The sequence below is a fragment of the Leptinotarsa decemlineata genome, unplaced genomic scaffold, assembly GCF_025532065.1.
Source record: "Leptinotarsa decemlineata unplaced genomic scaffold, Ldec_3_MD MMD2_tig00026299_RagTag_RagTag, whole genome shotgun sequence".
Classification (NCBI taxonomy): Eukaryota; Metazoa; Arthropoda; class Insecta; order Coleoptera; family Chrysomelidae; genus Leptinotarsa; species Leptinotarsa decemlineata.
Window position 1 is genome coordinate 5,767,562 of NW_027412676.1, and position 25,159 is coordinate 5,792,720.

General features: G+C 36.0%; 2 protein-coding genes and 1 long non-coding RNA gene across 3 annotated transcripts in view; 1 reads left to right on the plus strand and 2 right to left on the minus strand.

Moving 5' to 3' along the window:
* Positions 1 to 2,740: 2,740 nt before the first annotated feature.
* On the minus strand, positions 2,741 to 24,078 carry LOC141484978 (uncharacterized). Its single transcript, XR_012466914.1, has 3 exons — positions 23,953 to 24,078; positions 2,917 to 2,972; positions 2,741 to 2,859 (listed from the first exon to the last, which is right to left on the minus strand). It is a non-coding gene; the product is annotated as an uncharacterized lncRNA (long non-coding RNA).
* Positions 8,312 to 25,159, plus strand: part of LOC111502760 (odorant receptor 46a) — a 33,283-nt gene continuing 16,435 nt past the window's right edge. Inside the window, exons 1-3 of the mRNA XM_074180754.1 lie at positions 8,312 to 8,850; positions 19,671 to 19,878; positions 23,960 to 24,164. Of these exons, the coding sequence (XP_074036855.1) occupies positions 8,445 to 8,850; positions 19,671 to 19,878; positions 23,960 to 24,164 (819 nt within the window). The 5' untranslated portion in view covers positions 8,312 to 8,444. The remainder of the gene's footprint in view (positions 8,851 to 19,670; positions 19,879 to 23,959; positions 24,165 to 25,159) is intronic.
* On the minus strand, positions 14,090 to 16,598 carry LOC141484977 (uncharacterized). Its single transcript, XM_074180748.1, has 2 exons — positions 16,463 to 16,598; positions 14,090 to 15,102 (listed from the first exon to the last, which is right to left on the minus strand). Exons 1-2 carry the CDS (start codon positions 16,518 to 16,520, stop codon positions 14,153 to 14,155), a joined length of 1,008 nt encoding a protein of 335 aa, XP_074036849.1. The 5' UTR covers positions 16,521 to 16,598; the 3' UTR covers positions 14,090 to 14,152.

The window sequence follows — 25,159 nt, forward strand, 5'->3', positions numbered from 1 at the left end:
GCTAAGGATTAACGAGGTCTTACCTTTTAACGTGTGATTCCTAACACGGGTTGGACGATAGCAAGTGAAGATCGATCGTTCAGACTAGGGCTTGAACCACCGACCAACACGGCAGTCAATTCAAGTAAGTGAACAAAGCACCCACGCCAAACCGCTTGGCTACCGACCGGTAATTCCGGATGAAGTAATTCCGTCCTACTCTTTGAACGAATTCATTCTCACTCTTGTTCTGCCTTCAATTCAGATTTAATAAACTATGATCGAAGGGCGTAAACTTTCACGATCGGAGATAACTAGTAAAAGCTATTTTCCCATAAAGAGGTGCTGGATATTCAGAAAGACAAAAACAATTCCAACCGAAAAAAGGGGAATCAACTTCAACAGAGTCTGGATAGCTGTGGTAAACTATATTCGCGAAAGGTTATTCACTTCAACCCATAGGAGTAGAGCCCTGCTCATCAATAATAAAATGAAACCTGAGACACAAACTTTGGATATAGTATTGGCTGTAAGAGCAACAGTAACTGTAGACGAAAAGTCAGGTTACAAAACCTGAAAAAATAACCAAAAATTCCGGAAAATCTCTGCTCGTCAAAGTTTACACTCTTTGATCAACTGCTTTCAACTTTGATCAACTGCTTTCTATTATGATGGATAGAAAGAAAGAACCATTCCAATACACGACAAGGCACTGAGAAAGGTTCAATGAAAACAGAAAAGATGCAACTCTCGTCAACATTAAACTGTTGAATTCTACCACGGGACTAGGAAATACGTTGCAGATGATAAACGTGATAGAAAACACAAAAACCACTCACCAAGATATATAAAAAAGTGCAATATTCTCAGTGAGACTCACAAAAAACAGTCGTGAACTTTCCCGATGGGACACTATCAGCAGACGAGTTCAGTATGCTTGCCAAAAGTGGAAAATTCACATAAGTCCAGTCAATGTACCCTCAGTGAACATCTTTGGGAATGTTGAATCGAGAATGCATACTCTTTCAAACGACATTGCTGAGGAAATCCGCTTCAAGAGAAAAAGAGGAAGAACACAGGCAGAAAAATAATTCCGGAATAATCCGAAATACGACAAAGATATATTAGTTCTGCCTACTGATAACAGCAATGCCACTATTGTAATGGACATCAAAGGTTACAAGCAGAAAATCGCAACCTATACAGATCCAGGAATATGAAAGAACCCCAATCAGGATCCGATCCACTGAATTTTGAAAACAGGTCAAGATGATAATTTGAAAAAGCTTTTTCTAGAATTTGAGGCCTTTTGTCCACGTCTATATGACCTACCATAAATCCACACAAAGGATGTGCCTAGCAGACATAACCGCCTTGTTCACTCATCAGGTATTTAGTATCGACGTGTTTCTAGTAGAACCCCAGTGAACAACTCGTTAAATTCTGTAGTAGCAAACTTATTTTTGGTGTAATTCAGACAACGGGCCTTAGTGCCAGCGGCCGCGAAATTATATTACTGGCTAGGTTACGTTGACAGTACGTTCGTAGAATGGAAGCACGGTAGGAAGAAATGTCACATTTCAACTCCAAACCAAAACACAATTCACAGTGGAACAGGATATCAATTGGCTTCTTGTATGAACTACTAAATGGACATGAAGACGAGTAGGAACAATAGATCCAAAGTATGAGGATCTATTCCAACCCACACAGCAACCCGTGGAAATTAATTGTAGCTCATACCTATTATAACTCGACCAAAAAGATTATAGCTACCCAACGAAACCCGTCACTCCATTTGGTGGCTGATTTTTCAAGTCAGCTAATGATAATAAGGCACTGCTAAAAGCTGAAAAACTAATTTAATCCACCGTGAGGCAGAGCTTGATTTTTTGTGAAAAACTATCGACTTCAAGGTTGACAGACCTTGGAATGATACATTCTCCCTAAACCAGTGAGGGCCTGATTGGCGACTACCTTTTTCAAAAAAGAAAGCAGCACAAATGGCTGGGGAACAAGGTTTTTGTGTTTCATTTCAGGAAGAGGCCTCCATGGCTGTGGAATATACTAACTGCACCTACAGCACTGATCCTTTCAGGCTAATATATGAATATAATTTTTAAATATGGTTTCATCACTCCAAATGATGTCAATGACAAATGACAAAATATCCATGTCATGTATTTTTCATTGAAATCTGTCACAGAATCTTTATCTTCGTTCTGGATCATTGCGGCAGAATTTATGGAAGGTTTGATATCTGTAATCGTGGTGTATTAGTCACTTGACATTTTCATTAGCACCACTTTTCGACCGATTAGATTATTTTGCTAGTGCTCTTGATCACTTCATAGGTCAATTGGATGAAATATTTTATTACTCAACAAGGATGGGAGAATTAACCATAGATATTTTTCAAGTGATATTATGCAATACATCGAACAATTCCGGATGGGCATGCGTCTCTTATTCAGAAAATGTGGAGTATGGTTCAGGAAATCCGAATTATCTTATTCCAAATATAATGATTCAACGAGAGTGTCATCTAAAGTGAAAGCTCAGTAACATTTTTTGATATTCATAAAAGTCTCACAAAAACCGAAAACGAAAGTGAAATCAATAGTTTCTGGCGGATTTTCTATTTCAAATTTGATTCCACTGTTAGATTGTTTTAGATCTAGGTAAAGTTATGACCTAACATAACCTAGATTGTTACGTGTCAATTTACTTTTTATGATATTCGTTAAATTACATATACAATCTAGATGTTATTTATTTATTGCTCATTCATTGATACAACAAAATATTGAGAAAAAGAATAAATGTCCATTTTTGAAATAGTACTTCCATGAGATTCATTAAATTCTAGGTTTCGGTACCCTGAAAATAATATGGTCTGTATATTCAATTTAATTCAGATGTCATTCAATCACTTACCATCAATCAGTTCTTGTTTGTAATTTTATTGGTGGTACAAGTGTTCTCTGAGATCCCTGTGGAATACAAATACGAGGAATAAGTAACCTACCATCTAATATTTAGTCCTTGAAAATATAAATGCATATCTCTGCTGAGTTATATTGGCAATCTGTGTCACTTCTGTTGAGTTCATAAATGAATATCATTGAAAGGTTTGATAAAAAAGATTCATCTGTGACATCAACGGAGATGCTTTCACTTCAAACGGACCGTCTGTACGTCAATACCCATGACGATCAGATAGTCGCAACAACCGGGAAACCGGAAATATATCCCTAGTTATAACTCATTGAAAATCGATGGTACCACTAAAATGTTTTAGCTATGAACGGCAAAATGATAGTTTATGCATTTCTGGTCTCCTTATTGAAAATTCCTTGTATTCGTTCAGAAGCCGATTTTTCTTCAATTCAACTTCTATTAGTCTCATACACATTGGAGCAAGATAGAAAGACCAAGTAGCATAATTTTAGTGTAGCTTTTAGAGAAAAAATGTGTGTGCGTATCTCATTCCCTATGTATCAAAATGAAAAGTCATTTTCATCCGCGTCATCCATGAAATTTTTACAGGAAGATGGATTATCCCTTTATCAATGCACTTCTTTAAAAAATATTTTATATGACTGATTACCGAGAGATAACGCTACGAAAACAAAAGAAAAACTACCATGAGTGAGAAATGCTGAATAGATTTGAGAAATATGTTCATATATGTTTTAAAAACCTGAAGATTCAACAGATGATTTAAATTTAAAATGATATAAACTCTTTTGTGATTATTTGAAAAAAATTCAATTTATTTCATCAGTCAATAAATATAATGAAAGTGTAACTTATCGATGTCTATACATGAAAGATATTTGTGAAAAAATATCGTTGGAGTCTGTCTCTATTAACGTGATAGAACCCAAAACAGTGATTTTCAGAATTTTCGTCTGTTTGTTGGTGTATCTGTTTGTCGGGGCGTCCTAATCTCAAGAACGGCTTAACTGAATTGAGTGCGATTTTCAATATTGTATTGTGATAAGCTTCACTTAACAATCAAAGTTTGTTATATGCTGGAATTGGCCGATACTTGATGAGAATCCATAACTAACGTATTTAAAAAACACTTTATTGTTGGATTTTCACTAAACAATTTTACAAAAGCGCAACACGTATTTCGTCATACAATGTCTTTACTGGTAAAGACTGGCCCGAGGAAGCCATTAAATTGTTTAGTGAAAATCTCACAATAAAGTGTTTTTTGAATACGTTAATCAAAGTCTGCTTCAATCGATTCGGTTCGTAAACGAGAAAGTTAATTCAATTTAAAAAATCATGTCAAACATTCGCTATCTCAGCTATCAATTTTATTAATCGATATCTAACACAGTATTGGACTCATATAACAATTTTTGAATGAAATATCGGTAAATTGAACACATCATGGAACTCACATGTTTTACAAAAGGATAATGGAGTAGGTAAATTGTGAATTGAAATACAGTTCAAGAAATCGTTAAATTAAAATTTGCTAGTAATTAAATGTTTTACCAAATGTTCACTTTCACACAGAGACAATAACAATTATCAAAATTACTTAATAGACTTGTACTGAAATTGTAATGTTTTCACTCTTTTTAAAACCGATCAATACATCAAAAGTGCACCTATATATAGAGAACTCGCCAAAACAATATTTGCATTCTCTGAAAGTAGAAGCAAAATGTGCAATAATCGATCATTTTTCTGGATGGCGGAAACATTAACAATATTTTCTGGAATATGGCTCCCAAGTGGAAGTATTAGTAGATTAAAAAGATGGACTCTTATTGAATGGGATGTGTTACTTCTGTTCATCGCTTTACTGTATTATATCTGTGACATTTTAATGGTGAAACAAGCATTGAAGGAAACAAAACAATTTTTCAGGTAATAACTTGAGATTCATTCAACTTGGGATTCAGGAGTCAAACAGTATCTGCTGAATAATACTGGAGTTTTTTTCCAACACCATACCGTTATTTTAACAACTCAAGACGTGTTTCGATCACCAAGTGATCATCATCAAGAGGAAGATCAAACTTCTTACTCTTGAAGATAATCTTGGTAATCGAAACACGTGTCGAGGTGTTTAAATAACGGTTTGATGTTGGGAAAAAACTCCAGTAACTTCCATAACTACACCAAAGGTTCCAAAGAGTGCATCACAAATATCTGCTAAATGAAATTTTTATTTTCTCAAATCCAATTTATTAGTGTTTCAAAAGAAGTAGTAATTTACTTTTGTTCTGATTGATTCGGCCGTTAGTTAATGAAAATCCATAGTAATTTCATAAACTACACCTTACGATTTGATCTCCACAAACTTTATCTACCTAATCAGGTACTCACTCAATCATAATTATCTGTAGTATCTACTCAACTTTTATATACCTAAGGTCATCCGCAATTATGATTACCTACATCAATAATAATACTGCATTGGTTTGTGGTTTCAAGTTCAATAATGGTGATCTTTTCATATCCAGTTGGTCATTCAGTGAAATGTTCAAATTTTTAAGTTTAATAATTTCCATTGCTTCCAAATGATTTAACATTCAACCTTTATTTTCTATGTGTAAAACTTGGAAATATTCGTTGAAAATTATTTGAATATGTTGAACTTGTTTTCTTATTTATACAGCTCATATAATGTGCCTGGATACGATTTCTTAATGTTCTGCCAGTCTATCCAATATATACCTTAGGACAAGTTCCACACTTTAATGGTGAGGTGAAGTTTATGAAATTTTTAATTTATGAATGCATACAAGGTGAAACAAGGTGGAAATGTTGACATAATATTGAAAGCTAGGGAATATTATTATGAATCAAAAATTCTGAAAAATTTTATTGAAATACGTGTTTCTCAAAATTGAAAGGAGTATATTTTTGGGTGAGCCTATTTTTTTTAGAAAGGTTATAGTTTTATACTTTTCATCTCAATTTCATATTCAAATACTTCTTTATTCTTCAGATTATTAGATTATCAGAAAGTAATATACATTTTGTTTCGGAAATATTGATCATAAAGAAGGATTTGGAAATATTCTATAAATGTGATTATTGACAAAAATTGCAAGAAATGATCATGACACATAAATAATTCTCACAAATTTGTCCGGTATTTCCCTAACGTATACCCTGGCTTTCTCTCAACTTCTTGTTTTTAGTATCACAAGCATTCAGAATATGCATCACATATCGTAACGAAAGGTAACGTATTCAAAAAACACTTTATTGTGGGATTTTCACTGAATAGTTTTACAAAAACGCAACACGTGTTTCGCCATACAATGGCTTCTTAGAAATCAATAGATTCAAGAATTCGGATAATGTACTGAATGATCGATTAGAATTGAATAACTCCCCGTTACTAAATATTTTTCCAAATGTGGAAACTGGGACATAAACTCAAGTAATTTCATTCATTACAAACTCAGGTACTTGAAATGTAGGTAATCAAAATGGTAAAATTAGGTATATTAAGCTTTGAATATGTAGAATATAGTTAGTAAAGACACGCCCGAAGAAGCCATTGTATGGCAAAACACGTGTTGCGTTTTTGAAAATCTCACAATAAAGTATTTTTTGAATACGTTAGTTATGGAGTTTCATCAAGTATCGGCCAATTCCATTATATATGTAATAAAAGATAATTTTTCCCAAACATACAAGTTATGCGTGCATAGGACAAATAATGCTTCAGTTGTATTCATATTGCTTACTATCAGTGAATGAATCTTTCCGTCAGAGTAAAATACGAGCTTCATGTTTGACTTCAAATTTCAGACTGTTGTATCTGCGTTGCGGCGTTCTTCAGATCAGTTCTGCACCAGTCGCTGATTCTCTTTGTCGGATTATCTGGTTTCTCTTCGCCTTTTTCTATTGTGAGTAGGACAGGGTTGTGGTCTGACGAACCTTCGTCTAGTATTTCTATCTCCGATGTAGGGATGTTTTGCACTATGGCGATGTCTAGTATGTCTGACACTTGATCCTCGAATTCTTCCAGCTACCTGGCTAGTTCTCTATCTCTTTGGTTTCCGTTTCGTCAGTTCCAGTCGCGTGACTTCGCGTTGAATGATAATCTGGGAATATTTCTGATATGTCGGTTCTCTCTAGTATTCCTTGCGAAGGCAGGTATACCGACGAAATTCTCAGCTGTTCTCAGCGTTTTAGTTTAACTCTGACTGCTACTTCCTCTCCGAATAGTAGTTCCGGCTTTCTGTCTTAATGTTAGACTAGTTCTGTTCTTACTAGTACTGCCGCGCCCTCTGTGGCGTGGCGCCCCCTGGCTCATCTATCCTGTATGTTGTGTATCCTGGGATGCAGCAGGCGAGCAGGCGTAAACGTTGTCCAGGTGCTTGTAGTAATGCAGCTAATACCACTTGCGCGATTTTCTGCTGTTCTGTCGTCAGTTTTCCTAGAACGTTTATTATGTCGTTGCTATTTCCTCCGGCTGTCTGCGCATTGGGTGGTGGTTTTCTCGCTGCTGGTTGTTGTCTAGGCCTCTGACTCTTTGCTTGTCGAGGCCTATTTCCTGGTGATTCTGTAGTTCTGGGCTTGGGGAGCATCCTGCATCCTCTATAGCTTGCCGAGTACACCTCCAGACAGTTTGCGCATTTTGCCGGAGTTTCCATTGTCTTTTGACACTCTCTGGTGTCGTGGTTTCCGCCGCACTTTACGCAGCGCGCTGTTATGTGGCAGCACCTCTGCGCGTGCTCGAAGAACTGGCATCGGTGGCGTTGTGATATGATTCTTTTGTTGATTTTTTGCGGCTCCGCCCGCACAATCAAGTTTACGCATGTTCTTAGGGCGTATATTTTTTCGTGGCTTTTTGGCACCTCAACCTTTTTGGTACCGTCAGACGAACCTTGTTCGTCTGAATGTCATCCTGTGAAATTCCAGTACCTCGTAGGTCTACGGCTACATACTTTTATTCAACGTTCTCCGGTTCCCCCGAATTACCAGCTGAAGTGGGATCTCCTTTTTAATTGAAAACGTATGGAAGTCCAGCCTGAGTTCTTCCATTTATTCGGTCGCTTTCCTCCATTCGGCCCCGTTATTAGTGTGGATGTATCCTTAGTCTTGCTCAATTACTCAGTCAGCGAGCAGTGTCACCTAATATTCACTCGGAAAACAATAAATAATTATGTGCAGGTAAATCTGTATAAGATGGTCTTATAATATGATTCATGATTCAAGCAAATCAACAAATGAACATCATTTTGAATTGTGAGAGAACATGTAATATCAATTGTACATAAATAAAACCACAATAATAAATGAATGATGAATCAAACCAGAACATACTATCGAGCAAGTCTACAGACAAAAAAGGAATGTAAGTAATCGGAAAGCACTAAGACCTTAGAATTTATCAGAAAAATTATGATTTTCGTGTGAATATATATGTTCGTATATATGTTACTGAAAAAAAAATCATTTGAAGGTACATCGGAATGCTTCTGACCCTAACTGAAGCTTTTGCGAAGTACGCCGTACTAAGGATGAATCAGCAAAAAATTCAAACAGTCAGAGAAAAACTCTTGGATGAACAGTATCATTACCAATCATGTGGATCTTTCCAACCTGGAAAAATGTTCAACGACTCGAAGTCTTTCTGTAGAAGAATTGTTATCACCACATTCAGTGTTTACTATGTTGTAGTAGTCACAGCCAGTACTTCAGTACTAGTTAAATTGAACAAAGAATCGGAGAAAATATATTTTCAAGGAAACATAACTTGCCACGATTTCCTACCATACTCTTTTGTGATTCCTTTTCCAACACCTACAGTAGCCAGTTGTAAATATGCGCTGGTTTTCATGGATGCGGGTTCCTGTATTCTTGGATCTTTTCTGGCTTGTGAGTATTCCACCTCTCATATTAGTTTCAGGATTATGCGGAAGTTGCGTTTTGAAATCAGAAATATTATTTTTCGGCAACCATCCGGAAAGTACCCACTTCCCAGATGCTTTTTCATTGAGAAAGTTACATTTTTTTGGCCTAGTTCGGGAAGTAAGTACTTCTCGAAATAGGCCGGGAAGAATCACATCGTTGCTTCCATTGTAAATATGAAAATCTTGGTGAGTATGGTTTTGGTAAATGCAGTTGATCATTACCATATCAGTGAAATTACGACGGACAGGTTATTGACATGAAATTAGTTAACATATTGATTTTCGAAAGTTTGCATAGTTTTTGAGTTTGAAAATGTGCCTTACAAAATTTCCAATGTACCACCTGCTGCTACAGTACAACGATTATTGCCCGTAACATCGAGTACGTCCAAGTACGAAAACTTTTATGATTTATTGTCGAAATAGATGGATATGAAGGAATGCCAACCTATCACAAAGGAATGTTATTTTATTTCATTTGGCGCATGAATCTGAAACAATCAAATCCTTTGGAATTTGTAGGTACTCTTTGTCGAAGAGTGCCATTTTAGTAAAGAAGAATATAAACATAGCCACCTTCCCAGAGGGTATCACATTTTTTTAAGGAAGAATGTTTGTCATGGAGTGGTGAAATTAGAAACTTTCAACAGCGAACAGATCAACAAATTCATTCTTGAAGCAAATAATGAAACATCTCTAATGCTGAAGGTACTTTCCAAAAATGATTAAGATTATAGCATATGGAAGTATCAACTTAATTTGCCATACTTTCAAATAACCACAAGAGAAGGACTCACAAATATCAAAAACGACAAGAAAGACATGCGGCTTGTGAAAATATTAACACATACTGGGGAAACTTCTGTTTCAATTGGGCAAGAAATCCTGCTGTTGTACGAGTATAGGCAATATTCATCTTCACGGTCATCCCATACTCCACATAACAGATTATTCGTGAATTAAAAAAAACATGTTCTATTCAGCCTCTTGTTATCCACAGTTCTGAGATCCTGGGAATGAGAATCGAAGAGTTTTACATTTACCCAAACCATAAAATTACTCTGAAAGTCAAACTTCGGCTACGTCATTTGCTAATAATGGTGGAAACATCACAAATTTGGAGAGACACAATGGCTGGAAGCCTACCAATGTCGCTGTAGGATATTCACAGGGTGGCCCATTAGTGTGAGGAAGTACAGTATCTCGCCTATAATGAGGAGTATGATAGAATGATAGATATAGTGTAGATAGAATGAATCTTTAAAAGAAAATTGAAAATAAGATTAGCTGAAAAATAACAATTCTATCAAGCCAAAAAACTGAAATTACAATGAAATAACATATAAGCAACAAACAACAAAATAAAGAAAATTGAACTATTAACACGAGCTAGAAATTAAAAAATTATTAAAAAGAAATGAAAATTTGAAAATTGAAAGATTCCAAACCAAGTTACTCCACCACGTTCCGATTGTTACTATCCAGTTATCATCCGAAGACGTGGTGAAGTAACTTGGTTTCATTTCTTATTAATAATATTTCAAATTTTACCTCGTGTTGATAGTTAATTTTTTTTTTTTAGTTTGTTGCTTGTATGTTATTTCATTATAATTTCAGTTTTTTGGCTTAATATGATTGGTATTTTTCAGCTATGCTTTTTAATTTTTTTACAGATTATTTCAGGGATTTCAAATCGAATTCATCATAGTAGACAATGGTCCAAACTAATGGAATATGATTTACATTGTTGCTTATTTCAGAATTATTTTGGAATATAGAGAACGTTCCTTTAAAGCGGGGCAACAAAAATCATAATTATTTCAAATGGACCCCCTGTAAATTTTTTCACGGTTGAACTAAGCAAAATCTCCCACAGAGGTATTTCCTTTTTTCGACGTTGTCAAGTTATTGCTGAAAGAAATGAAATCTTCGGAAAAACAGACCACCACAAATGCCATCATATAAAATGCATGGATAAAATTTAAACAGAATTATTTGAGACATGCAACATCAAGAGTGAGTTGGAATGTTGGTATGGACTAAAAGTTACATTTATTAAACAGGAGATTTTATACAGAGCCATGAATTTGACAAACTTTGTTTTATGAAACACCCAAAATATTATGTCACTATTTTTCGAGAACTAGTTCATCCCTACAAATTTGGATAGGATGAAATAGTCTCTAAAACTGACACTTTATGAGAAATTCACGATTCAATTTTCAATTTGTCAAAAATTTTCTTTCTATTTACGTATTGGCTAAAACTAGGACTTTGATACTTACTGTTACTGGACTTCAACAATTGCAATGCCAAACTCAAAACTGAAAAATGGTTGGAAACAGTCTGGAAAACATGTTTTCGTTGAAGTAGTTGGGACCAGATAGCCGAGTGGTTAGAAGCATCGCTTTTCAATCATTCTATCCGCCGGTCGTGTGGGTACAAAGCATAGCCACTGCAGAATTTTTCTGAGAGAGAGTACTAGGAATCGCAAGTTGGAATGTAAAACCTTGTTAATCCTTGGCTCGCACAAGTGCTGCCCATTCATAAGAGGACCATACTTTCCATCAATAAGTATATTACGAATTGAATTTACCCATAAACAATGTATTTTTCATAACAATTTCTCAAACAATAACAGCCGAAGCTACTGAACCTAGAATCTTGAAAAATGCAGGTAGGTTCATTGTATAGCGTAAATATGCATCAATAAAGGGAATCCCAGAAACGAGACAAGTCCGGACATATGTTAATATATTTTTTTCAAAATGACCTAACATATCAAGCTTTCAAATTTCGTGCCGTTATTGGAAATCACCCAATATATGAATCTGTATAGAAATGTGTTCAAATACTCCTGTGTATCGATTAACAATAAATAATAATGCAACTGATCGCGGAGATTACATCGGAAGCATTTCGGTGAGTTGTTAGGTTCCTGACACTTTGCTTTGGGAAGAATCTGAAGTTGAAGAAGTCCTTCAGATGAACCAGTGAAAATGTTCTTCAATCGCGAGTATTTTTGACGCTCCATATGTCAATAAATAGTCATTCTACAATGTCGTGGTATATACTGATCGTGGTATATCATATTGATACTGTTACCTTTTTCCAAATTGTGAATTTTTTGCCTCTTTTCAACTTTAGTAATAATAATAATAATATACTTTATTGTCATTGAGAATAAATCTTGCGGACAAAGCTTGTGAAAAATACATACAAATGTAATATATATATATATATATATATATATATATATATATATATATATATATATATATATATATATATATATATATATATATATATATATATATATATATATATATATATATATATATATATATATATATATACAGTGTGTCAATTTGAAAACTTCCCACCCTCAATATCTCCCTTCCAGTACATAATATGAAAAAATGGTCAGACAGGTCAACTTTATTTGCAAGGGGGACACTCTGAATGAATATTTTCAACCCTCGGGGTTCAACCCCCTAGGAGGGGTGGATGTTACCCTCAGAATTTCAAATGGAAAGGGGGGTCAAGTGGCACATCATTTTGAAGGGCATTCAATTCTCTTGCCAATGATACCTTTTTCATTAGTTTTTGATGAGCAGTTTTTGAACAATAACGTTCCAAACGAACGGTGATTAGAAGTGAATAAGAATAAATGATTAAAACTCGCCCGCACTAGATGTTTGGTATTCAGGTTGGTATTCAAAACAAATGATTGTAATGGACTATTGGAAAAGGTGAGCATCGTACTAGGTAGCATCGTTCCAACCCTTGAATAATATTCGAATTCGTGGATGTGAGAGAAATGTAGAACTACTTAGTTAACGAAATACGCATCGAGTGCAAACAAAAAATACTAAATTGCAAAAAACAAATTTCAACCATCTTGTTACGCTTTATCTGATAATATGTTCAAAATGTTGTCCATTCTGCTCTAAACAGTAATACAGTCTGTTTTCGAACTCCTCTCGAACATTTTGGAAAACTTCACCACTAATTGACCGGCATGCTGCTGTAATTCGTCCTTTGAGGTCATCCATATCAGTGGGCTGTGTTTTATAAACGACAGATTTGAGATATCCCCAAAGAAAAAAATCTAATGGAGTCAAATCCGGTGATCTCGGTGGCCACACAATTGATCCCCTTCTGCCAATCCATCTCTCCCGGAATCGCTCGTTCAACCATTGTCGGACGGGGCGAAGATAATGAGGTGGCGCACCGTCCTGTTGGAAATGTAACAAATCTTCCTGCAACAGTAAATTACCGTGTGCATCAATTTGAGTTTCGAGCTCGTGAGTTATAAGTGGATCGATAGGTGCTTGAAGCATATCTAGGTACAGATCACCATTCAAGTTTTCTTCAAAAAATAAAGGTCCGATAATGGCATTTCCAAGAATACCAGCCCAAACATTAACTTTTTGTGGGTGTTGTGTATGTCCTTCTCGAAAATTGTGAGGGTTTTCGTCACTCCAATAGCGACAATTTTGCCTATTAACATTGCCATTCAGGAAAAATGAACATTCATCACTGAAACAGATATTGAACAGAAGATTAGGTAAAGCATTGATTCGAAGAGTCATGATTTCACAGAATTCTATTCTTCTGTCATAATCATCCTCATGGAGCTCGTGGAGAATCTGCATTTTATATGGATGAAATTTGTGCATTTTCAGTGCTTTCCTTAGGTAAGGCGCGCACTGAAGTAGTGTGGTAGTAGCGAGGTATTGGAATGGTGAGCGGTATAGGGATGGTGAGCATATGGCGTGGCGATCAAATAGCAACGAAGTGGTATGGAAATGGTGTAAAGCGCATTGTAGTGGCAAACAACGTTGGTGTCACCGATTCATCATGTCGTCCTCAGAGGATGAAGATGTTCGTTTACTTGTGCAACTTGCTAACCTGAATGCTAAAAATCAGGAGAAGGAGAAAAAACACTATTGGGTTCATCCCCTATGGCAGAAAAATAAAGAATTTGGAATTTTTAACGTATATAAAAAGGATTTGAACTTGGACGACCAAAAATTTAAACTTTTCTACCGAATGAAGAAAGGGACATTTTGCAAGTTGCTGACAAAACTACGCTCTATGCTTCAAAAAAAGGATACAAACTTCAGAAATTGTGTGTCTCCCGAAGAAAGACTTCTAGTAACACTGCGGTAAGTACGATAGAAAATATAAATAATAAGCACTTAAAATAATAAGTATTTATTAACCAAATGCAAACTTATAAAACATTATTTTGTAACGCATACTTAGAAGGTATCTGGTAATAATGAGGTTTTTAGATAACTATACTGACTATTTGGTAATAATGTATCTTGTGTAGGTAGCTGATGTACTGTCGAAAACGAAATATCTTCATAAGATGGCTGTGAATCAGCTGTCTCACATCGAGGTGGAGTACAGTTAGTACATGCTGCAGATGAACGGATGGAAGACATGCTGTCTGCAGCAAGCGATGAATAAGTAGGAGTTGGGGAGAAGAGAGGTGCAGAAGTAAGAGGTTCATCCAAGATTTCACCGGCAAGATTTAGGACTCCCACTTTATATTTTCTTTTCTGCTTGTCCGTCATTTTTTTCAAGTCTGGCAATAAACTCAACAAAAACTGCACATCGGCGTCATCATTAGTTAAAGCAGGTGGTCTATAGGATGCTTCCTTTTTTTTATTGAAATATTCCAATGCAGATTTGTTAACGTCTTCCAAAGTTACTTGATTCTGAGTATTTTTTATTATTTTAGGTTTCTTTACACCGAGTACTGACAAACTGGATACACTTCTCTTTTGTTTTCCTTGCTTTGGATCACGGGAATCGTTTTTTACATTTACATTTGATACATTCTGGTCGACTTCTTCAGTAATCGACTGTTCACCATCACTATCGTTATTTCTCCCTTGATTATTTTCATACGTTCCAGTTTTCTTTGCACTTCCTAATTGTTCACTTTCAAGCTCTTCGGTCTGTAAGTCTTCCGTAAATATTTCTTCATCAAGTATATCTGCCGCTTCATTATCCTTTGGTGCGCCAACATTACCCTTAGGTTGACGTGACTTTGTGAATGGTAAAACAAAACATATGTACTCCGAGAGATAGTAAGGGCGTTTTACTGATGCTCCAGATCCAGATGGCACGTATGTCTTTAAATGTTTTGTGTAACTTCCACGTAGATTCTTCCACCTTTTCTTGCAGTCCGCAACGGTAGCTGTAATATTAACATATATATTATATATGTATATATATATATATATATATATATATATATATATATATATATATATATATATATATATATATATATAATATATGTTAATATCACAGCTACCGTTGCGGACTGCAAGAAAAGGTGGAAGAATCTACGTGGAAGTTATATATATGTATATATATATATATATATATATATATATATATATATATATATATATATATATATATATATATGTATACATAAGGAAATGCAATTTCTTATATTTTGGAAAGTAAATGCCATACCGCTTGCTGCGCTTGTAAGGTAAAACAAATTACTAAATTATTGTCTTTGTTTCCAGGTATTTCGCAACCGGATGCAATCTAAAGGTACTATCGTGTTATTTTTTGAGAGGTCATACTACCATTAGGGAAATAATTGCGAGAACTTAAGAAGTAATTTGGGAAGTTCTACAACCAACTTATCTTCCTAACCCTACCAAAGAAACATGGGTACAATCGGCTCAAAGATACTGGGAGTTATGGAACCTGCCAAATTGTGCTGGGAGTATAGATGGTAAACACATTAGGATCAAACGTCCACCAAAGTCAGGTTCCGAATTTATAAATTACAAAGGGTATTTTTCCATTGTTTTGATGGCTGTGTCAGATGCAGATGGATGTTTTTTGGCCATTGATGTAGGAGAGTATGGCCGAAACAGTGACGGGAGGGCATTAAAAGAAAGTAATTTTGGAAAGAAATTAGCCAACGGCACTTTAGACTTACCAGACCCATCTCCATTACCAGGACAAGACACAAATTTTCCATTTTATTTTGCTGCAGACGAAGCTTTTCCATTGATGTGTACTATGATGAAGCCCTACCCTAAAAGAGGCTTAACAAATAGGAGAAGGGTGTTTGATGGAAGGTTATCAAGAGGTCGCAAATCAGTTGAGTGCGCGTTCGGAATGATGTCATCCAAGTTCAGAATTTTACACACAACAATTGGTCTTAATATAAATACAGTGGACAGTATTGTTAAAGCAGTATGCGTATTGCATAATTTTATTAAAAAAGAGGAAGGTGTATTTTCGCGCCCACGAGGAAAGAAAGGAAACGATGATGACATAGAAGTAGAAAATGAAGAACAGCGTGATCCAAGACTCTCAAATCAAAGAAGAGCTACCAATCCAGCAATTGCTACACGAACGAAACTCTGTGATTTTTTCTTCACAGTGGACGGCTCACTTGAAGGTCAAAAAAGATTTTGTGTATGAAGACAAAAGTATTAACACTTATAAACAATAGGCATGCGAGTACTGGAGAATCACAAAATAACCAATATATTTTTCAAAGAACCAAATTTTTTATTACTTACCTTCTTTCCCTATGTCTTTTGCAATTTTGGACCAAGCCCGCTCTTGCACATGGCTCATATGATAATCCTCCCGCGTATTATCATATAGACAGGGATATGCCTCTACAAGGGTTACAAAATGTATGTTGAATTCATGGTCATCTTGCATGTTCTTTCGTTTTCGTATAATTTTATTTTCATTCACAAATCCACGTCGTCACCAGTCGCTTGCCACTCGAAAATTAAGCTTGTCCGAGCTCAGTGGCACCAGACTGACATCACGCCACCTGCAAAATACCACTTCACCACTATTCCATTTTGATACGCGCGTCTTCATTTGTTTACATAGACTTTACCGATTCCACGTGCCACTTGGTCATCACGCCACCGCCACGGCACTTGCTGACCACTTCAGTGCGCGCCTTGCCTTACAGTCTCGTGTGACATTCCCGTCTGTTCTGCTACTGATCGTAAGGAGCTAGTCGGCTCTGCAGCAAATGTTCCCAACACCTCAATTTGAGCATCCTCATTCAGTACTCTGGGGTTATTCCTTTTTTTATTCTTCACCGAACCAGTTTCGGAAAACTTTGTCACCAAATCAAGCACATACCGGTGACTTATATTAAGATTTGGATTTCTTTCATTAAAAAGAGATGCCGCCCTTCGTGCGCACTTGCCCACCTCTCCATAAATAAAAATTATTTCAATTCGGTCTTGGATAGTGTAAACCATTCTTACAATTTATACACTTTCTAAGGTATCGCTAATCAGCTCAACAAATGAAACTGAAATGATAGTACTACCAAATGGCTTGAATGCGATGAACACCTTTTTTGCTCAAAAAACGATACTTTTTATAGCAGAAGTAACAAAAAAGGGATAAGAGTTTTAAATCCGATAATAAACCCAAATGAAAGTCACCGAAATCAGATAACTAATTAATGTAAATTTTTTGAGGCTTGTCTAATTTTACCCCTGATGGAAAGTTGAAAAGCTGACCCGTCATCACAAGTTTCACTTATAAGAGAGTCAATAAATTGTATTTCTTTGCATACTAACTTGATAACCAGGCATTTTAGTATAGGCCAATTCTAATTACTTCTATTAGTTTAGAACTACATTTTCGGATACTGCTGATCGGAAAATAATAAATGAGGGCACCGTCGGCAAGCGAATTGAATGCCCTTCAAAATGATGTGCCACTTGACCCCCCTTTCCATTTGAAATTCTGAGGGTAACATCCACCCCTCCTAGGGGGTTGAACCCCGAGGGTTGAAAATATTCATTCAGAGTGTCCCCCTTGCAAATAAAGTTGACCTGTCTGACCATTTTTTCATATTATGTACTGGAAGGGAGATATTGAGGGTGGGAAGTTTTCAAATTGACACACTGTATATATATATATATATATATATATATATATATATATATATATATATATATATATAATATAACATGAATAAACACACCCATTGCACTAGACAAACAAACATTTATTTCCAAACAAGAATATAAACAAAAATCTTATGCAACCTCAATTCAAATATGCACATTTTGTCACGCAAATTTATCATTATCGAACTCTTGCAAATTATAATAGGGTCTATGAGCCAAAAATGTTTTGACTCTTATTCTAAACATTTTGTTGGTCAAATTTGCCTGTCTTATATCTGAGGGCAAGTGAATAAACATCTCGACCCCATTGTAATAAATAGAATTCCTGACCAAATTTGTTAAAGGAATTGGCAATTTCAATGCGGTGGAACGAGTGCTATAAGAATGGCATAAAGCCTCAAATAGAAACATATTTTTGAAAATGAGGCAAACTGTTTCCAAAATGAACAAAGCAATCACTGTTAAAATCTTTTGCTCAGCGAATTTGTGTCTGCATGAATCACGAGGTTTAATTTTACACATATATCTGATAGCCCATTTCTGCAGTACTAACACAGACAGAAGTGCTGATGAATTGCATACGATGTCGTTAAGCAATTTTCGGCCAATTTTTCTCTACGAATTGAAATTGAACCAATCCGTTGCCGAAACAGCCCGAAAATTCAACTAAGCATTTGGTTTGCGTTGGTTTGCAAAATTTCGTTCCTACAGTAAACCAGAACGAGGATTTCAGGACACTGGTGGAAACTGACCCATCACAAACGGTGCGTGGGAAGGCAGATGCACTGTGAGTCAGTTCCTATGCGGTTTTTGATAGTTTGAAACGTATAGGAATAGTAATCGATTTGAACGATTGGCGAAAATGGTCACGTTCTGTTCGGAGTCTGTTCTTCTTTGCTTTTGTGCAACTGAAACGATACTTTCTTGTATCGGATCGTCACGTGTGATGAAAAGTGGATACTCTACGAAGTCTACGACAGAAGCGGCTGGTATGATTCACTATAACTTTCTTCAACCGGGCAAACCATCTCAGCAGAAGAAATCGACGAAATGCATCGAAAATTGCGTCAGCAGCAGTGGACACTGGTCAACAGAAGAGGTCTGATCCTGCACCATCACCATCCGAAAATTGAACGAATTGGGCGTCAAAGTTCTGCCTACCCACCATACTCCCCAGACCTCTCACCAACCGACTACCATATTTTCAAGCATATCGATAACTTTCAGTAAAACCTTCGCCAACCAGGACCAGACAAATATCGGCCTACGTCGATTAATCGAATCACGAGCACCCAATTGATTGATTTGTGTTACGTCGACAAAAGTTCACTGATTCAAATGTCGATTTACTGATTCACTTGAACTTTTAGAAAAACATACCTGATATTATTCCTATCTTGGGGTCAGTTGAAGAAAAGAAAGTGCATGCACCAGCTTCGTTAGCACAAAGACTCTATCTATGTGTCCACATTAGACTCAGCTCCAAGATTCTATACATGGATAGCATCAGAAAGATGCTAGATGCATGTATGCATGTATAGAATATACAATATACATAATATAATATAGTATACACAAAATGAAATAAGAACACCTCAAAAACATGAATGACATTCCATAACTTAATTATCCAATTGACAGAGAATGTTATTTTATTTGTGATATTTTCATTTATCTGAGTCGAATAGGCAATATATGTCGTACACGAAAGTATATTGATATAATAGGGATGAATGACGTAGTTGCTCTCATGAAATCTAAAAAAATTTGTAGTGATCCTAGAAATCTAGGCTAGTTGGAGTGAAATTTTTTATGCCATTCTATATTATTCCAGCTTACGACACCACATTCACTTCGATTTTGATTTGTGTCAAAACTAAATTACAAATTTTATCTGAAGCATTCAAAACGATCAGAGTGAGGGCACTGGCAAAATTGAATCTACCACCCAAATCTCAGTTGGAAGCAGTTGACAGTCAACTTGAAGAAATACTGTATGAAGAAATTATACACTGTGCCAAACATTTGGACTCGTTGTTGAGGTAATATCGATATATTTTCTCTATTGAAGAAGCTACAGAATGTGAATTTCATTCAAAAGGTAGAACTAGAACTTCTGGCATGAAATAAATCCCAAAAAAGCACTGTGCCCAAACACCAGGACTGCAACAGTCCTGCGGTATTTGTTTTGGATGAATTTAATTGATGCATTGTGTTAATTAATGATGGAGATAGTTCATAAAATTCACTTGTGAACATGTACCTTTTTCTTTATCCAACTTTGAATTACTTGCATACTATTATGTTTTTTTTGTTAAAAAGTATTACCTTATTCTGTTAACTTCTGGTATTCAAAAAAACTTCTGGAAACACACCTGAACTTGAACAATCGAATAGGTAGAGTGAAAATGATCCTTCACAATTAACACAACACTAACATTTAATGCTAACAGCTGTTTCGACACACTATGCCATCTTCTGAGCGGGTTATGAACTAACCTAGGTATATGATGTAATCTCCTCAAATACTGAAATTTGCTTGCTTTGGTAGGTAGAAAGGAAATTATTAATAACATTAATGATGATTGGAAAAAATTATAAATATCTATCTGATCATTCAGAATAATATTGTTCTCATCAGCAAGTTGTTTTTTTTATTTCTATAGATTCCAAAATATTTCATTTCAGACTTTTTGATAGAACATGTAGAATATCCGGATTTTTTGTAAAGTTGTGAGTATCCGGATTTTTTGTAAAGTTGTGAGTATTTTCTATGGTGGAAACTTCGGCTCGTCTATCCTTTATATAAGGCATCACAGTTGTCGTACTTGAGCTTGTAGACACCAGATACGAGCCGTTGTTTCAACTAGAGATTCAAGGAGCATTTGAGAAGTTACAGATTGAATAAACAAGATTCCATCTACACTCACAACTTCACACAAAATCCAGAAAGTCTACACATTCAACCAAAAAGTATAAAAATCAATATATTGGTATCTATTTAAATCAATAAACATCTTGTTTATAAAAACAACATTATTCTGCATGATCAAATATATATTCATAATTCTCCAATCATCAATAATGTTATTAGTGCTTTCCAAAATGCCCCTTGATACCTCACTCTACCTACCAATGCAATTTTTAGTATTTAAGGAGATGTCATCGTCATCATATACCTATTTAGAGACAATAATAGGCCAATCAGCGTTTCCATTCCTTGAGTAAAGTGGCGGAACGGGTCATCCTGAAAATATTAGAGCACCAAACCAGCGAACAAGGAATCCTACCAGATGAACAGATCGGTTTCAGATCAGAACACTTGACAGAGCTGCAAGTCCTAAGGGTAGTAGACTTTCGATTAGACGTCTCCAAGGCCTTCAACAGAGTTTGGCATGACGGACTTCTGGTCAAAATGAGCAATTTTGACTTCACGAAACAAATGGTAATATTAATCGAGTCTTTTCTAGCTGACAGGACATGCCGCTGCAAAGTAGGATGGAAACTCTTAACCATGCAACTACTGGAAGCAGGAGTCCCACAAGGTGCATTCCTTTTGCCACACCTTTTCTGGGTATACACAGCAGACGTGCCGAAGCCGGAGAACAACTTCAACAAGTTGGCGCTCTACGCGACACAGCTCTGCTGGCGAGACCAACAAGTCAAGCGCACGTCACTAGATACTTGCAGCAACAGGCTGATAGATTAGATGAATGTGCCAACCTGAGGAAGATCAGTATAAACCCTGACAAGAGTCAGGCGATACTGTTCACCCAGAGGCGGGCACACCCGGAAGGAAATGTCACCCTCAACCGACAAGAGATTTCGTGAACCAACGAAGCTAGATACCTGGAGGTCACCCTAGACAAGAGGGAATGGCGAGATCGGCCCGACAAAACCTGTTACCAATAATATGTCGAAGAAGCAACATAGGACTGAAAGTTTGCTGATGATATAGACCGTACTACTACCAATAATCTTGTATGCCTGCACTGCCTGGGGCCAGTGCGCAGCGACATACAGAAGACAGATCCAGTCGTTTAAGAACGCGTGCGTAAGGGCCTTTGTAAACGCTCCAAGATACATATGTAACAAATAGGTACATATTGCGGGATCTAGACCTGAACACAAACTACGTAGACGCATATATGAGACCCGTGTTAGGAATAACACGTTGAAAGGTAAGTACTTGTTAATCCTTAGATCGTACAAGTTTCGAATTCTGAGGGTTGTCTTTCGAAGGGGTGCCACAGCTGGTTAACGGAAAACAGATTTTTTCACACATGCAGAAGACGCGGCGCGTTCGACAGAATCTGAGCGCACGACAATCCAGCGCTACGCGATCTACACAGTGCATTAAACAGGGATGGCCCCAGATTCCGAGAGAGAGAGAGATAAACATAGAAGGCCAACCAAGCAGAACCAATGTCCACCTCCGAGAGTCGCTGTCAGGAGGCTCCGGTCAGTATTTTTTTTAACAGATAACAAACACTTCCTTTTTAGGTTCAACGAGAAACACTCGACCGCGATCTCTTTTTAAAAAATTGTTTTCGGTTATCTTTTGGGGACCCCATGCAAAAATTCAGTCAGGAAAGCCAAGATAAAACAAAACATCACATTAGAAAGTAAAAGCACCTAAAGGCTGACTTTCGACTGAAAGAAGTCAGATGTCAATCTTGCTGAAGTGCCCATCAGTAAGTTGAGGACTGCTCTGGAGGAGCGGGTGTAGATGGACGAGATAGAATATTCTGTACACAGTAACAATGTGGGGAAGATTTCAACTCAGGGCACTCAACCCGGGAGGTGGCATGGGGGGACCTAGGATAGTTTATATTTCATTCAGAAGATGAAACAGCTGTTGGCAAACAATATAAACTCAGGAAATTTTTCGAGACGCTAATGACAAAATCAGACGAATAACACCAAGTTTCCTCGATTGAAATTTTGTTCGACATATTCAATATATTTCCATTTGAAATCTAGTTATAATGCGTTTTGATATAGTTTTGCAATTACGACCAATGTATTTCGATAAACTTTTTTTCCACAAATTCATTTGTTATCATGAACGTCCGTGATGAGTTGCAAAAAGTAAAACATTTCATAACTGGCTATGAAAAATAAGTCATTTTGATATCTACCATGAAGCGTAAGTTTATATGTTACAATGGAAAAAATAGATTGTGGATGGGAACAAAACTGATTAGATCAGAAAAATAGGCAACTGGAAGTACCTCGTTGAGAATCTGAGATATCTATGTTTCGAGACGCTCATTTTAGGAATCACACATTGAAAGATAAGACCTCGTTAATCATTAGCTCGCACAAGTTTCGACTTCTGAGGGTTGTCGTTCGTAGGGGTGCGACAGCTGGTCAACAGAAAAACAGATTTTGAACAGGCAAACAGACAGATAACTTCATTTGTGAGTAGCTAAAACAAATACCTCGGATCCTACGCGTACCATGTATATATATATAGGTTTCATTTTTTCACATACATATCTTTGTACATATTTTCTCAAAAACCTCTCAGACGTTTGAGATATTAACAAAACTTCAATTGAACATGTATATTTTTAGAGGAGAATATTTTTTCGAAAGAAAAGTTTTGGCTTTCTATTTCTCTATCTTCATACAAAACAAAGTGTGAATCTTCCAAATGAAGAGAGGAAGCAATCACCTTAAAAAAATTATTTCTATATAAAGATGTGTAGTTCAAACAAAGAAGTAACTTTCATACACAAACTGAAAGAAAAGAAAACATTGAAAAACTTTCGAAACGAATACTTTTATATGAACACTGAATTATATTTTGGAAAATTCCCAAATTATTTTTTGTATAAAGATGGAAAAGTAGAAAGCCAAAATATTCATTTCCCAACTTTAATATATCATCAATACATATTACTGGAGTTTTATCTCAACACCATACCGTTATTTCAACACCTCGACACGTATTTCGATCACCAAGTGATCATCTTCAAGAGGAAGATTAAACTGTTGGGATAAAACTCCAGTAAAGTTTATCACTACACCAAAGGTTCCAAACACAAGTATTATCAATATGTTCATCCATATCCACAACTTCAATTCGCAAATCAGTAAAATCAACTTACATTTCAGAGTTTGCGCCGAAACCGAAAATATATTCAAGTACGTAACTTTATTACAAATGCTGGACTCACTACTCGTAATGGCATCATGTCTATTCGTCGCATCGCTCATAACTCAATCAGATCCCGATTTTTTTGCAATGGCCCAATATATGCTTTCTGTATTAACCCAGCTACTGATGATATGCTATTTCGGGAATGAGATTACAGAAGTGGTACGTATATATACTTTTATCGTTCATGTTCATAGCAATCGAAATGAAACTTTTTCACATTGCAGTGCACCAGATAGTTTTAATAAAAGTTTTTCAACTACTCACACTGGCAGAATCCGAGCAAGTAATGTTATTCGTTCATTCTTCATGAAAGAATATGCTTTCAATAATGAGTTTCATTAAATTTTTTATTCGAATCATGACACATCTTTTATAATTGAAAAAAGCATGATATTCACAACTGGTCAGCTCCAAAATGAAAAATAATACAATAGTCTCGTGAAAAAGTTTCGGTTTTTATCAACCTTTTTTGAGTCTTTTCACCTTCCACAATCCGAAAAATATAGAAATCAAATTGTGAAATTTCATACAGATGTAGCATTTCTCACAGAGGAAAATGTTCATTCACCAATCACTTTTCGTATTCAATAACTTCACCCATCAAAAAAAGAACTAAGATAGTTTTTTTTCTTTTTTTTCCCAACACCAAATGGTTATTTTTAACACCTCGGCATATGTTTCGATCACCAAATGATCATGATCATTCAAGAGAAAGATTAAACTGAAAAGTTTGCGAAGCTAACCCTATTTATGCTATTCAGGTATATTATACATGTATACCACCCTTGCAGGTGTACCTGTAGGTGTAGAAATTTCAAATTGAAAAACATTGCACTTTGTTTCAGCTCTCTAAGTACCGTAATTTTCTCGTACTTAATTATTAAATATCGAATGTGGTAGGCTGGTGACGTTACGGGCCTACTCCCGCTTCTTTTTCGATTGCCAAATAGAAACAATAAAAATAATCAACATTGCTAAATCGTGAAATTTATGAAGCCTATAATTATCAATTCAATTATGGAAGTGCATAGAACCCGATAATATTTCAATTAATGAAAAATTCTCCATATGGAATAAAATGTACACGAAAAATCATATTTGGAAATGAGTTCCATATCTAAAGTCCGTACACAAAGTCGATAGATCACAAAGTA

What these genes read in the sequence shown, in the direction of transcription:
- LOC141484977 (XM_074180748.1), bottom strand. Translation starts at nt 16,520, where the DNA reads ATGAGCCATGTGCAAGAGCGGGCTTGGTCCAAAATTGCAAAAGACATA. An exon ending in AAAAGACATAGGGAAAGAAG is followed by an intron (nt 15,103 to 16,462) that starts GTAAGTAATAAA and finishes TTAATATTACAG; the next exon opens with CTACCGTTGCGGACTGCAAG.